This window comes from Mandrillus leucophaeus, unplaced genomic scaffold (assembly GCF_000951045.1).
Source record: "Mandrillus leucophaeus isolate KB7577 unplaced genomic scaffold, Mleu.le_1.0 Scaffold1, whole genome shotgun sequence".
Classification (NCBI taxonomy): Eukaryota; Metazoa; Chordata; class Mammalia; order Primates; family Cercopithecidae; genus Mandrillus; species Mandrillus leucophaeus.
The window spans coordinates 13,957,849-13,973,159 of NW_012098097.1; the positions used below are offsets into that span (position 1 = coordinate 13,957,849).

Genomic DNA, 15,311 nt, shown 5'->3' on the forward strand with positions numbered 1-15,311 from the left:
CCTCAGCCTCCTGAGTAGCTGGGATTACAGGTGTGTGCCACCATGCCTGGCTAATTTTTGTATTTTTAGTAGAGACGGGGTTTTACCATGTTGGCCAGGCTGGTCTTGAACTCCTGACCTCAGGTGATCTGCCTGCCTTGGCCTCCCAAAGTGCTGAGGTTACAGGCATAAGCTGCCGCGCCTGGCTCTTCTGGAATATGAATAAGAACTCATTCCCAGACCTCCACACTGCTCAGTTTAACCCCTAAGAATAAGGAGCTGACATCTGCTATCTGTCCTACCACTTACTGAGCACCTGTGCTGTGTACCCGACCCTGAGGTCTGTAGCCTTGGCCTAGATCCAGGAACACCTGGAATGTCCCACCTCAAGGAGGGAGCGCCCAGGGACGGGGTCGAGAGCTGAAGGCTGTGGCCGGGGGAGTCCAGAGGAGTCTTCTGATTGTACCCGCACCCTGCCTTGTACCTCCCTCCAGGCAGGGGCAGGTGGATTCATGAAGACTCGGGGGTCCCAAGTTGCCTGCCTGTGGATGGGGGTCATGCCCGCTTTCACCGTTTAGTTTCCTCTTGTTATATCTCTGCAGGCTGACTTCTTAGTGGTATATTTTGAGACCACAGTGTGAATATATATATTTTTTTGTGTGTGTGAGACTGAATCTTGCTTTATCACCCGGGCTAGAGGGCAGTGGTGCCATCTCAGCTCACTGCAACCTCTGCCTTCTGGGTTCATCCGATTCTCCCACCTCAGCCTCCTCAGTAGCTGAAACTACAGGCGCGTGCCACCATGCCTGGCTACTTTTTGTATTTTTAGTAGGGATGGGGTTTCACCATATTGGTCAGGCTGGTCTCGAACTCCTGACCTCGTGATCCGCCCGCCTCAGCCTCCCAGAGTGCTGGGATTACAGGCGCCCGCCACTGCACCCGGCCCAGTGTGAATCTTAAATTCAGTTAACGTGACTGAATCGTGGGTCCCAGGCCTTCCTGCCTTTCCTTCTCGCCCCTCATGAGACTGGCGCAGGGTAACCCAGGAAGCACCATGGGCTTCTTCCCAAGGGGTGTCCACCCTGACAATTTCATGAGAGCCATTTGGCTTCTTGACAGCAAAGTGAGTGACCCAGGTTGGGTCACAAAGGGACGTTGCCTGGGCTCCTCTCTGAGCCATGGAGAGCGGGGCATTGTCTAGTTGAGTGGCGGAGCTCGGGCTTCCTAGGACTCACACACTCCCAGGCCGAGAAAATCCACAGCCTCCCCGAAGCCTCCCAGTAAATCTTCCAAATGTGATTTCCCAGAGCATCCCATTCCCATTACTTTACTTATTATAATTGTTATTTGAGACGGAGTCTTGCTGTGTCGCCCAGGCTGGAGTGCAGTGGCACAGTCTCGGCTCTCTGCAACCTCTGCCTCCTGGGTTCAAGCAATTCTGCTGCCTCACCCTCCTGAGTAGCTGGGATTACAGGCGTCTGCCCCCAAGCCCGACTGATTTTTGTATTTTTAGTAGGACGGGGTTTCGCCATGTTGGCCAGGCTGGTCTCGAGCTGCTGACCTCTGGTGATCCGCCCACTTTGGCCTCCCAAAGTGCTAGGATTACAGGCCTGAGTCACAGCCCCTGGCCCTATTCCCATTACTTTAAAAATACCACAGAACTATTCTGATGGCACGCTGAGTTCCAGGGATACAACGCAGACAGAGCGAAGGTCAAGGTGACTGTGACAGCCATGGGATTCCTTGATCTCAGATAGGCCAGGTAGGCTTTAGCAGCCGCACAGCAAAAAGCTGGCTGATGTCAGCCCGTAAAGGCCAAGCTGGGAGGGGTCGCCCTGGTCAGCTTTGGCTCACAGAGTTGGGTCCCCAGCCCAAGCTGTTGCAGAGTGAGGATGATCCCGTGCAGCCTGCGGTCACCGCAGGCCTCTGCTGAGACCTCCCACGCCTGCATTTCCTTGCCCTATCCCCTCTCTCTCAGGGCTGTGAGCTGGGCCATGTCACCCGGGATGCCCTGATACTGAGTTGGCCCCAGCCCAAGCTACCTCGAGAGCAGGCCCTGCACCTTCGTAACCTGAGAACCCACTGTGGGTCTTAGCGAGCGGGAGGGATTCTGGTTTTAGTGGTGCCTCCAGGTGAGACAGATGCTGGTGGGAGCGTGGGGTCAACCTGAGCAGTGATCCCTGTTCTTGGGCCTCAGCGATGCTGCAGGCGTGGGCTTTGTCGTCGGCAGCCGGCATCACCTGGGGAGGCAGCATACCAGCCATGACCTTGGCCTCACTGTGGCTGTCGTCTCGTGAGAAGGAATGCTGGGTTTGAAAGGAATTGGGTGGAGAACTGTGGGCAGCCACTGACCTCCCGAGCACGTAGGGTTTGTCTTACGGGCGCGTTCGTCTCAGCTGTCACCCCCTCCTGGGCGGTGAGATGCTCCCCTCTGTTCTGCTTGGGGAAGGCATGTCCTAGTCACACAGGAGAGGCTGGGTGAGAAGTGTTTGAAAGCTAGGATCTGGCTGGGCGTGGTGGCTCACACCTGTAATCCCAGCACTTTGGGAGACTGAGGTGGATTTATCACCTGAGGTCAGGCGTTTGAGACCAGCCTGGCCAACATGGCAAAACCCTGTCTCTACTAAAAATACAGTTAACTGGGTGTGGTGGCTCATGCCTGTAGTCCCAGCACTTTGGGAGGCCAAGGCAGGTGGATCACCTGAGGTCAGGAGTTTCAGATCAGCCTGACCAACATGGTGAAACCACATCTCTACTAAAAGTACAAAAATTAGCCAGGTGTGGTGGCACATGTCTGTAGTCCCAGCACTTTGGGAGGCCGAAGCAGGTGGATCACTGAGGTCAGGAGTTTGAGATCAACCTGGCCAACATGGCAAAACTCTGTCTCTGCTAAAAATACAAAAATAAGCCGGGCGTCGTGGTACGTGCCTGTAATCCCAGCTACTCGGGAAGCCGAGGCAGGAGAATCGCTTGAACTGGGAGGCGGAGGCTGCAGTGAGCTGAGATCGTGCTGCTGCACTCCAGCTTGGGCAACAGAGCCAGACTCTGTCTCAAAAAGGAAAAAAAAAATTGCTAGGCTCTACATCTGCAAGAGTGTGGCCTGTTTTCTTCTCTGAAAGAGTGCACAGGCTCAGGCCCCCAGGATAATTCTCCCGAGCCCTGCCTTCCCGCCTCCCTTCTGGGTTTTTATCCCCTCCCCATCTCCTTTCCCTCCGTCCTGTGTGCCTACCCTCCCCGATCAGCCTGTCTTGCCTCCTCCCCAGGTCTCACCAATGTGTTGGGCTCCTTCGTCTCCGCCTACCCAGTCACAGGCAGCTTTGGACGGTGAGTGACCTGTGTCTTCCACTTCTCTTCGTCTTCCACGCTGGATGCCTTTACGTTGTTATCCTGATGAGGAGCCTGCCTGCCCTGACCCTGGCGCCCCGTCCTCCGCTGTGAACTCTCCGTGGAGGGGCAGGGCTGGGGGTCACCCCGCTGTCCTCCAGGGTGTCCTCTGTGTCTTTACTCTCGTAGATGGTCCTGCAGTTTAATACTAGAAGCTTCCACTGGGCATTGTGGTATACCCTTGTTATCCCATTTACTCTGGAGGCGGAAGCGGGAGAATCGCTTGAGCCCAGCGGGTTGAGGCTGCAGTGAGTTGTGACTGCACCGCTGCGCTCCAGCCTGGGCAACACAGCAAGACTCCGTCTCTAAAACAAATGCTGGAAAGTTCCCAGCACACCAAAGCCCTTCTGGCTCCTGGTGCCAGAGTCAATTCCTAAAAGGACGTGGAGACAGGAAGGGCTGCAGCTCTGCCCTGAAGAAGCCAGGTGTGAGGCTTAGCCCAGACGCCCTAGGGCCCCTCCTCAGTCAGGACAACAGGATGGGGGTGATCTGTGGCTTAAAGGAGAGAAGGAGGCACCGCTTGGCAGTGCCCAGTGCCCCAGCTGCTGACGCTCGCCCTGCAGGGTGTGGGGCCCCCACCTGGACGGGGGCAGGAACCCGAAAGGACGTGTGCTTCCTGAACTGCTTCCTGTAGTCAGGGTGGCCTGAGCACAGCGCTCTGTGACTGCACCCTAAGTCTCTTTGCCTTGCCCCTCTTGCAGTCCCCGCCTGCTTCCTAAACTGTGCTGGGAGCTGACGTCCCCTCGGAAGAACGGCCACAGGGTGTGGGCTGAGGTCTCCCCTTTCCCGGCCTCTGGTGACTGACGGTCTCTGTGTTGCCTTCCAGGACAGCCGTGAACTCTCAGTCGGGGGTGTGCACCCCGGCAGGGGGCCTGGTGACAGGTGAGGCCCTCCATCTTCCCCTTGTGCCCCCAGCCCTGAGAGTGGGAGAAAGGGAGGAGGGGGCCCAAGAGATGTCCCTTTGGCTCCTGGGCCGCGTGCCCCGGGACTGCACAGGGACTTGGGGGGCCACAGAGGAGTAGGGGTACCGCAGGAGACTGAGCAGGGGCTGGGGGCCTTGGCACTCGTCGCCCTACCCCTGCCCCGTCCCCAGTGGGCTCCGCTGAACAGGAGGCTGCTATGCTGCGTGCTGGGGGGACCCTGCGCCCCCGAGGTCACCCATGTTCCCGCGCCCCGCAGGAGTGCTGGTGCTGCTGTCTCTGGACTACCTGACCTCACTCTTCTACTACATCCCCAAGTCCGCCCTGGCCGCCGTCATCATCATGGCCGTGGCCCCGCTGTTTGACACCAAGATCTTCAGGACGCTCTGGCGCGTTAAGAGTACGTTCTTGTCCTACGGGGAGGGCACTGTGATGCAGTGTCTGAACGCGGAGAATGTCATTTGTGCTACACCATTTTCCTGCAGCCACTGCTGCGGGGCTGGGGCTGGGAAGTTAGGGCAGTCCTGGAACAGACGAGTGGATGGCCAGGAGATGGCCCCAGAGATGGTCCAGAGGCTCAGTGGGAAGAGCTGGAGCTCCTTGTCCTGACACCTGGGGTCCTGAGGGGAGCACTGACCTGGGGGAGGGTCCCCTCCTGATCCCTCTGCCCGCATTCCCACCCTCCCTGCTGCCTCTAGCCACCGGCCCAGCTGGGGGAGGGACGGGAGACGTGCCTGGTGACCAGCAGGGGCAGTGGAACAGCCTTGCACGCAGGTCCTGACTGCCAGTTCCTTTAACTTAACACATGTTGTTTTCTTTTGTGGAGGAAGCATGCAGTGGGTTCACCTAGCTGACTTGGCATTTTCTGGTCAGCCCCAGCAAGTTGCCAGGTGAAAGGATGGATAATTTTCTTGCATGCCTGTCGCATGCCAGGGCCTTTCGCATGCCAGTGTGCTGGGGCTTTAGAACAGCCCTGAAACATGTTAATATGCCCACGTGGAATGAGATGGTCGCTACCGCTAGAAACCGAGGCTTGGCCAGGGTGAGGCGGGCCTGACCTACGTGAGGTGGAATCCCCGCCAGGCCTGAGCCCATGCACTTTGTCCCCAGGGCACCTTCTTGGCCAGGTCTCAAGAGTTCACGTGGTCCCTGCCCCACTCCTCAGGCCAGCTCCGTGCCCTAACAAGCTGCTGCCACCTCCCTCCCTGAGGTGGGAGGCCAGGGACCGAGCGGGCAGGTCTCAGCTGCGCTCAGCTCAGATGAGGAGGGACCAAGCGGGCAGGTCTCAGCTGCGCTCAGCTCGGATGAGGAGGGACCAAGCGGGCAGGTCTCAGCTGCGCTCAGCTCGGATGAGGAGGGACCAAGTGGGCGGGTCTCACCTGCGCTCAGCTTGGATGAGGCGGGCATTTCCTTCCTTCAACTTGAAGCCTGGCCTGGTCAGCAGCTGCTGTCCCCAAGTCCTCAGGAGTCCCCTCGGGGGCTGCTTTGGGTCCATGAGCACCTTTACTCATATGTGGGGGGCACAAAGCTCCCACTGGTCAGCAGGGCCGTGTTGGGGGCTTGGGCGGCTGCCAGGCGTCCCTCAGCAGCACCCTTCTCCTAGGACTGGACCTGCTGCCCCTGTGCGTGACCTTCCTGCTGTGCTTCTGGGAGGTGCAGTACGGCATCCTGGCCGGGGCCCTGGTGTCTCTGCTCATGCTCCTGCACTCCGCAGCCAGGCCCGAGACCAAGGTACCCTGCCGTGGCCTCTGAGTGGGGAGTGCGCTGGGGGCAGGACTCCTGGGCACGGTCTTACGTGTTGAGGGTCTGGGGTGATGGTGGTCATGGGCGCTGCTGAAGGGGACCACTTGCTGGCAGGTGGGCAACCACCCCGCTATAAACCATGGTGTTCTCCCACTGTGTGGGGGCCGTGGGGGTCTCCCCTTAGCACCCCACTCCCGGTTCCCTCCAGCGTGCTAGGTTGGGTGGGGGCTTCCTGCTTGGGACAGGCCAAGCCTGGTGGAGGCTGCCCAGTCTCCAGGACTCACTCCTCCCTGCAGGTGTCAGAAGGGCCGGTTCTGGTCCTGCAGCCGGCCAGCGGCCTGTCGTTCCCCGCCATGGAGGCTCTGCGGGAGGAGATCCTAAGCCGGGCCCTGGAAGGTGCATGGGCGGGGGCCAAGGTGGTCTGAGGTCATTCCCCTGTCCTCTGCCCTCCACTCCCAGCTGTTCAGGACCCCAAGGCCCTGTCCCTGACACTCTCCAGTCCACAAGGATGCGTCTCCGAGTGGGCAGGACTGTCCCCTGTGGGCCTCAGCCAGTGACTGCTGCAGCAAGGGCGGTGGCTACCCACATACCGTTCCTTCTCTGCCCCTAAAGTCCCCTTCCTGTTTCTGGGGGGTTGATTTTAGGGGAGCCAAGAGTCTGTGAGTCCTAGGAGGGAAACAGCTGCTGCTGTCATCAAACAGTTGTGTCTCTGGTCCTACCACCCGAATCCCCCAACTGGGTGACTCAGTCCCCACGAGATGGAGCACTCTGGCCTCTCTGTCCCCTGCCCCTGGCCAGAGCCTCCTTTGGCCTCTGCGGAGCGGCTTTGGGCTGCTCTGCGTGGCATGACCTGGCTCGGACCTGTCTCCCCAGTCTCCCCGCCACGCTGCCTGGTCCTGGAGTGCACCCATGTCTGCAGCATCGACTACACCGTGGTGCTGGGGCTTGGCGAGCTCCTCCAGGACTTCCAGAAGCAGGGCGTCGCCCTGGCCTTCGTGGGCCTGCAGGTGGGTGTGCGCTGGGCTGCCTTAGGGGTTAGCAGCTGCCTCAAGTCCTTCCTGTGCCTGCCTCCCGTGGTGAATGTGACATCTCTGGGCTGTGATACTGGATGGCCCTTCGGCCAGTGCTGGCTCTGCCTCTGATTTAAACAGTTCTCGTTCCCATCTGGCCTTCCTTGTCCCTCCCTGTGGAATGGGGAGTGGTGGCCCCCAGCCCTCTGAGGGGTCACGTTATGGCTTCATTTCCCTGGTGGTCACTGCCACACTGTCCTCAGTGCTGGGGACACACAGTGAATGAGGGTCAGTCCCTGCTCTCAGGGGAATTGTATTTTAGGAAACAAAAAGAGACAGGTGAGGCCAGGTGTGGTGGCTCACGCCTGGAATCCAGCACTTTGGGAGGCCAAGGTGGGCAGATCACCTGAGGTCAGGAGTTCAAGATCAGCCTGGCCAACATGGTGAAACCCCGTCTCTACTAAAAAATACAAAAACAACAACAACAACAAAAAAAAACAAAAACAAAACTAGCCAGGTGTGGTGGTGAGCACTTATAATTCCAGCTACACGGGAGGCTGGGAGAATTGCTTGAACCCAGGAGGTGAGGTAACAGTGAGCCAAGATCCCACTACTGTACTCCAGCCTGGGCGACAGAGAGAGACTCCATCTCAGAACAAAACAAAAACAGGTGCGCATAGAATTTCGTGAAAAACGTATCGTCAGGGCTTCCAGAGGCTGAAGAAGACAGATTTCTATGGAGGCCGTCCTGTTCAGAGCTGCAGGTGAAATGTAAGGGCCAGGTCCCGGGCCCTGCATCTTAGGCCTCACCTGGGAGCCTTCCGAGCGCTGCAGGGTCGACATCGCAGGAGTGTGGCCGGTGTTTGCAGAGAGGCAGGGGTCTCTGTTGCTGTAATTAAATGTGTGCTCCCTGCCAAGTCCTAGATGGCAGAACATGGGGGACTAGGGCGTGTCCCCAGGCACTGAGAGGAGACATTCATGAACTAGCCATGAAACAGGAGGCTAACTGAACCGTATACGCCCTGTGTGGGCCACAGCTGGTACTTGTCAGGGTTTTATTCATCCCCAGCCTGGCCCCCGAGGCTAGTGCTATCTTTTTTTGTTTTTGAGGGAGTCTTGCTCTGTGGCCCAGGCTGGAGTGCAGTGGCCAGATCTCAGCTCACTGCAAGCTCTGCCTCCCGGGTTCACGCCATTCTCCTGCCTCAGCCTCCCTCTTTTTTTTGTTTTTGAGATGGAGTCTCGCTCTGTCGCCCAGGCTGGAAGTACAGTGGCGTGATCTCAGCTCACTGCAAGCTCTGCCTCCCGGGTTCACGCCATTCTCCTGCCTCAGCCTCCCGAGTAGCTGGGACTACAGGCGCCCACCACCACTCCCGGCTAATTTTTTGTATTTTTTAGTAGAGATGGGCTTTCACCTTGTTAGCCAGGATAGTCTTGATCTCCTGACCTTGTGATCCGCCCGCCTTGGCCTCCCAAAGTGCTGGGATTACAGGCGTGAGCTACTGCACCTGGCCGGCTAGGGTTGTCTTCATCCCCGTGTCCAGAAGAGGTCATTGAGGCCCAGAGAAGCCAGGTAACCTGCCCACGGTCACACAGGATGGTGGACCAGGCTTCAGATTTGGGCATGTGCCTACAGAGCTTTGCTCATAAGTGTTACATCCTGTGTCGTATTTGCAGAGCACATGTCTTCATGGTCTTTGGAGATGATTCACTTAAAAAAATACTACTCTGGCCCAGACATGGTGGCTCATGCCTGTAATCCCAGCCCTTTGAGAGGCCAAGGTGGGAGGTCAGGGGTTTGAGACCGGCCTGGCCAACATAGTGAAACTCTATCCCTACTAAAACTACAAAAATTAGATGGGCGTGGTGGCACATGCCTGTAATCCCAGCTACTCGGGAGGCTGAAGCAGGAGAATTGCTTGAACCTGGGAGGCGGAGGTTGCAGTGAGCTGAGATCTCGCCATTGCACTCCAGCCTGGGTAACAAGAGCAAAACTCCGTCTCAAAAACAAAACAAAACAAAAACAAAAAACAAACAAAACAAAACAAAACTTCTCTGGGCCAGGCGGATTACAGGATTACATCTGTAATCCCAGCACTTTGGGAGGCCGAGGCAGGAGAATCACTTGAGGCCGTGAGTTTGAGACCAGCCTGGGCAACATGATGAAACCCCATCAAAAAAATAGGAAAAATTAGCTGGACGTGGTGGCGTGCACCTGTAGCTACTCAGGAGGCTGAGGTGGGAGGATCACTTCAGTCTGGGAGGTTGAGGCTGCAGTGAGCCATGATCGTGCACTGCATTCCAACCTGAGCAATGAGCAAGACCCTGTCTCAAAAAAACAAAAAACAAACAAAAAAAATCCTCCTCTGACAGCATTCCCCTGGGGCTGCGTTTTTTCTCACCATTCGCTGGTGTGGAGGTGAAGCTGTGCCTCTCCAGGAGACTCTGAGATTGCGTGTCCACCAGGCTGCCTGCCCGTGTGCTAGAGAGGGACATCCTGCCCTGGCTGAAGTCTGTCTGTCCTTCAGGTCCCTGTTCTCCGTGTCCTGCTGTCCGCTGACCTGAAGGGGTTCCAGTACTTCTCCACCCTGGAGGAAGCAGGTGGGCACAGTCAGACATCCTGCGACTTTGGTGATTTTATAAAAATCGTAAATGCTTATTATAAAAACTACAGGAAACCAGCTGGGCGCAGTGGCTCATGCCTGTCATCCCAGCACTTTGGGAGGCCGAGGTGGGCAGATCACCCGAGGTCAGGAGTTTGAGATCAGCCTGGCCAACATGGTGAAACCCCATCAGTACTAAAAATACAAATATTAGCTGAGTGTGGTGGTGGGCACCTGTAGTCCCAGCTATTCGGGAGGCTGAAGCTGAGAATTGCTTGAACCCAGGAGGCAGAGGTTGCAGTGAGCCGAGATCGTGCCGCTGCACTCCAGCCTGGGTGAGAGAGCGAGACTCTGTCTCAAAAAAACACAAAAACAAAAACAGGGAACCACCTCCACCCCAGTCCACTTTGGCGATCACTCCAGACCCCTCCCCTAAACATGCATATGTGCCTGCCTGTCAGTGTGTGGATATGTGTTTGTGGTTTTACATAAATGGGATCGTTTCACACCTGGTGCTCTGGAACCCACATTTTTCATGCAGAAGGTTGGAAGAATGTCCTTCCAGCGGAAGTCCACACCCCGAGGGATCAGGACCAGGACAGAACAGGGCCGGGTCAGGAGATCCAGAAGCCCCGGGACAGGAGGGACGGGAGGGACAGGAGCAGGGTGGGCGCTGAGCCCTGAGACAGCAATCGCTGGAGGTCTGAGCTGCAGCAGGTGTCAACAAGAGGATGGGCCAGCGATGCAGAGCATCCACCCCAGGCCACACAGCAGGCGCCAGAGGGTCCCAGGCCCCAGTGCCGGGCCTCTTCCTCTTCCACTGAGGCCACAGCTGGAGCAGGGTCAGCTCCGTGAGAGTGAGGGGGCTGGATGTTGTACCAGCTTCGTTGGCTCAATGTGATGTCAGGGAGATTCACCCATGTCGTTGCTAGAAGGAAGCAGCTCAGATGCAGTGCACTGGAAGTGGATAAGCAGACTGTGGCCTGGCCATGGGATGGGAGGGTACCCCGAGCGGTAAGAAAGGACCGTTAGTCACCTGAAAAATACGCTCACAGAGACTCCGCTGAGACCCTCAGGGAGTTAGTGACACTGGCCTGGGTGGCCCATAGCTCCTTCCTGCGCACCTTCTAGAACCCTGAAAGGCCTCCGTTAATCCCTTCCCGTGAACTGACCCATCCTCACTTCTGAGCTTTCAGTGCTTGAAAAATTGTTTGTATTTTCTGCAGAGAAACACCTGAGGCAGGAGCCAGGGGCCCAGCCCTGCAACATCAGAGAAGACGCCGTTCCGGACCACAAGGTCGCCCTGCTCGAGGCGTAATGGGGCCACCCGTGGGCATCCACAGTTTGCAGGGTGTTCCGAAGGTTCTTGTCACTGTGATTGGATGCTGGATGCTGCCTGATAGACATGCTGGCCCTGAGCAGGTAACCTGGGGAGGAGAAGGAAGCCAGGCCTGGAGGTCTACGGCGGGGGCGGGGGCGGGGGCGGCTCAGTGGCTTCCTGCGAGATGACTGGAAAATGACCTCGCTGCTGTTCCCTGGCATGACCCTCTTTGGAAGAGTGGTTTGGAGAGAGTCTTCTAGAATGACAGACTGCGCGAGGAAGCAGGGCCACGGGTTTCCGGCCTGGACTGTGCGAGGCGTCCTGGGGCCCGCAGCACCTTCCCGGCCCACCAGTGCCACCTGCAGGGGAGGGACGGGGCAGGCGGGAGTCTGGGAGGCGGGTCTGCTCCTGTTTGCGGCATCTGTGCTCTCCAGGAGAAAAGCAAGGTGTGCCAAATGACGTCAAGTCTCTATGTACAAATAATTCTGTTTTGTAAATGGAGAAAGTGATAGCTTCGGTGATTTTGTAAAAGTCATAAATGCTTATTGTAAAACATACAGGAAATCACCCCCAACCCCATCCACTTGGGTGATCACTCCAGACCCCTCCCCAAACGTGCCTGTCCATCAGCGTGTGGATGTATGTTTACAGTTTACATAAATGGGATCATTTTATACATGGTGCTCTGGAACCCACGTTTTTCATGCAGTCGTTTGCAGTGAGTTATTTATTGTGATAATAAATAGCATTAGAACACATGGTTTTTAATGTCTGCCTGGTATTTCGGTCTATATATGCATCATAATGGACTTACTGAGCCCGCTGTTCAACGTGTGCTTGGGTTAGAGACGGGATCATGCCCCCTTAAGACCCTTAAGTTGAAGGCTTCGCCCTCTATGTGACTGCGTTTGGAAATAGGGCTTTTAGGGGTAACTAGGGTTTAATGAAGGTCATAAAGGTGGGCCCTGAACTGATAGCTTTAGTGTCCTTATGAGAAGAGATGCCAGAGAGCTGGTTCTCTGCACCCTCGCCCCAGGGAACGCCATGAGAGGACACAGCAAGGACCAGGCCACGCGCCTGCCAGGAAGAAAGGCCTCGTGAGGACCCCAGCCTCCAGAACCAGGAGAAAATGAATGTCTGTGTTAAGCCCCGCAGGCGGGGGTGATCTGTCACGGCAGCCTGAGCAGATGAGGACCGCCTGCATGTTTGTATTTTTATGAATGCTTTGATTGAGTCTGGGGGTAAATCCCTGGAGGCCTGTGGCAGCCTCGGAGGTGTGTTCTCCCTGCATTTTCTTCAAGAAGAATGTGGCCTGCCCTGCTGAGCCTCGTTCTGCCCAGGCAGTCCCGGCCAGTGTCAGCACAGCAAGGAGACAGCCGCTGTAACCAGGGCTGCTGGCTGCGGGGCTCCCCACTGGACATTGGAGCGGACATTGGAGTGTGTTCATCCGCATGACTCTTCCAGGTGCCTCGCCTCCCGTTTTCCTTCCTTCCTTTCCTTCTTTTCCTTTCTTTCCTTCTTTCCTTTCCCTCTTTCCCTCCCTCCCTCCCTCCCTTCCTCTTTCTTTCCTTCTTTCCTTTCCTCTCTTGCTCCCTTCCTTTTCTTCCTTCTTTCTTTCCTTCTTTTACTTTTCTTTCTTCCTTCCTTTCCTTTTTTTCTTCCCTTTCTCCCTTTCTTCCTCCCTCCCTCCCTTTCTTCTCACTGTGTTCCCCAGGCTGGTCTTCAGCTCCTGGGCTCAAGCAATCCTCTTGCCTCAACCTCTGGTGTGGCTGGGACCACAGACACATGCCACCACGCCAGGCTAATTTATTAATTTTTTTTAAATAGAGACAGGGTCTCCCTCTGTTTCCCAGGCTGGTCTCAAACTCCTGGGCTCAAGCGATACTCTGGCTTCAACCTAAAGTGCTGGAATTAAGGTGTGAGCCATCATGCCTGGCCCTCTCTCATCCACAAGTGAACTGTTCACCCCTGCCCTCCAATCCATGTCATTTGTGACTTCAGGGAGCTTCTCTTTCTACATAAAGTGAACCTGTCCCAAAGCTGTGCTCGCTGGGCGTCCCTGCCAGGGCTGGAAGGGGCAGCAGTCCACGTTTGGCTTGCACCCACATACCAAGGGCATCCATGCTTGAACCTAGACATGGTTCATTCACAGGGATGGGTGAAGGTAAACAAACTGTGGCGGGCACTAGGCACTATCAGTTTCATAAATCTGCACACCACCTATGACTCAGCACTTATGCTTCTCAGAATCTACTCAAACATGCTTGAGTCAGCCTTCTAGGAAGCAGGAAGAAGTGGGAAGAAAACTGGGTGTCTCTGAATTCAGTAACGTCTTGACTGTAGGATACTGGAATAATACCATGGAATATTGCGCAGCAATTAAAAGAAATGAGGTGAAGGCCGGGTGTGGCGGCTCACACCTGTAATGCCAGCACTTTGGGAGGCCGAGGCAGGTGGATCACTTAAGGTCAGGAGTTCAAGACCAGCCTGGCCAACATGGCGAAACTCTGTCTACTAAAAATACAAAAATTAGCTGATCTCTGTGACAGAGTGAGACTCTGCCTCAAAAAAAAAAAAAGCAAAATGAGATGAAGCTTTAAGTTGTAACACTGAATTTGAGGTGGAAAAAACCAAGTTGCAGAATGATACCCATCTTAAGGTGCTATTTGAGTGAACACAAAGACCAAACAATTGTATGTTGTGTACAAGTTTAAAAAAGAGTTCTCTGCACTTGGGAGGCCTGTAGTCCCAGGTACTCTGGACGCTGAGGCAGGAGAATCACTTGAGCCTGGGAGGTTCGAGGCTGCAGTGAGCCATGAATGTGTCACTGCACTCCAGCCTGGGCAATAGAGTGAGACCCCATCTGAAAAAGAAAGAGAAAAAAGAAAATAGAGCTGTTGCAGATGTAATTAGTTCAAGTTAAAATGAGGCCATACTGGACTAGGGTGGACCTAATCCCATACAAGCGGTGACTTCTTGTTTTTGGTTTTGAGACAGGGTCTCACTCTTGTCCAGGCTGGATTGCGGTGGCTTGACCACTGCAGTCGGCTCTCTGGCTCAAGTGATCCTCCTGCCTCAGCCTCCCAAGTAGCTGGGACCACAGGCATGAGCCACCATGCAGGGCAAATTTTTATTTTTATTATTTATGTATGTATTTATTTTTGAGACAGAATCTCACCCTGTGGCCCAGGCAGGAGTGCAGTAGTGCGATCTTGGCTCACTGCAACCTCTGCCTCCTGGGCTCAAGCAATTCTCCTGCCTCAGCCTCCAGAGTAGCTGGGATTGCAGGTGTGCACCATCGTGTCCAGCTAATTTTTGTATTTTTAGTAGACATGGGGTTTCACCATGTTGACCAGGCTGGTCTCGAACTCCTGATCGCAAGTGATCTGCCCGCCTCGGCCTCCCAAAGTGTTGAGATTATGGGGATGAGCCACTGCGCCCAGCCAAATTTTTAAATTTTGTGTAGAGACAGGGTTTTGCCATGTTGCCCAGGCTGGAAGTGGTGTTTTTATAAAGGGAAATTTGTTCATTGATACACATGGAGCATGTGCTGTGAACATGAAGGCAGAGATCTTATGACCCAGGTACAAGCCAAGGAACGCTAGCAACTGTCAGCTGAAGAACGTCGAGGTTCAAACATTAATAAAGGAGAACTTGTTTCTCGTAAAGGGTTGCAGCCTGCAAGGTGGTTTATTTATTTATTTTTTTGAGACGGAGTCTCACTCTGTAGCCCAGACTGGAATGCAGTGGCATGATCTCGGTTCACTGCAAGCTCTGCCTCCCGGGTCCCGGTTAAAGCAATTCTGCCTCAGCCTCCCGAGTAGCTGGGATTACAGGCACACACCACCATGCCCAGCTAATTTTTTTGTATTTTTAGTAGAGATGGGGTTTCACCATGTTGGCCAGGCTGGTCTTGAACTCCTGACCTTCTGATCCGTCCGCTTTGGGCTCCCAAAGTGCTGGGATTACAGGCGTGAGTCACTGAGCCCGGCCAGAGGCTCTTCTTTTTTTTTTGAGACAGAGCCTTGCTCTGTTGCCCAGGCTGGAGTGTAGTGGCCGGATCTCAGCTCACTGCAACCTCCGCCACCTGGGTTCATGCTATTCTTCTGCCTCAGCCTCCCCAGTAGCTGGGACTACAGGCGCCCGCCACCATGCCCGGCTAATTTTTTGTATATATATATATATTTTTTAGTAGAGACGGGGTTTCACCGGGTTAGCCAGGATGATCTCGATCTCCTGACCTCGTGATCCGCCCCCCTCAGCCTCCCAAAGTGCTGGGATTACAGGTATGAGCCACCGTGCCCGGCCGGAGGCTCTTCTTGTAGCCTGGGAAGCATGGCTGGCACTTTGAGGA

The 15,311-nt window shown here is 55.4% G+C and overlaps 1 protein-coding gene across 1 annotated transcript in view; it reads left to right on the forward strand.

The window, feature by feature from the left end:
• SLC26A11 (solute carrier family 26 (anion exchanger), member 11) overlaps window positions 1–11,715 on the forward strand; it is a 34,313-nt gene extending 22,598 nt beyond the window's left edge. The window contains exons 11-18 of the mRNA XM_011991963.1: window positions 3,243–3,303; window positions 4,190–4,245; window positions 4,543–4,683; window positions 5,887–6,014; window positions 6,323–6,422; window positions 6,900–7,033; window positions 9,562–9,634; window positions 10,863–11,715. Coding sequence (XP_011847353.1) covers window positions 3,243–3,303; window positions 4,190–4,245; window positions 4,543–4,683; window positions 5,887–6,014; window positions 6,323–6,422; window positions 6,900–7,033; window positions 9,562–9,634; window positions 10,863–10,954 — 785 coding nt within the window. The 3' untranslated portion in view covers window positions 10,955–11,715. The remainder of the gene's footprint in view (window positions 1–3,242; window positions 3,304–4,189; window positions 4,246–4,542; window positions 4,684–5,886; window positions 6,015–6,322; window positions 6,423–6,899; window positions 7,034–9,561; window positions 9,635–10,862) is intronic.
• Window positions 11,716–15,311: the final 3,596 nt, after the last annotated feature.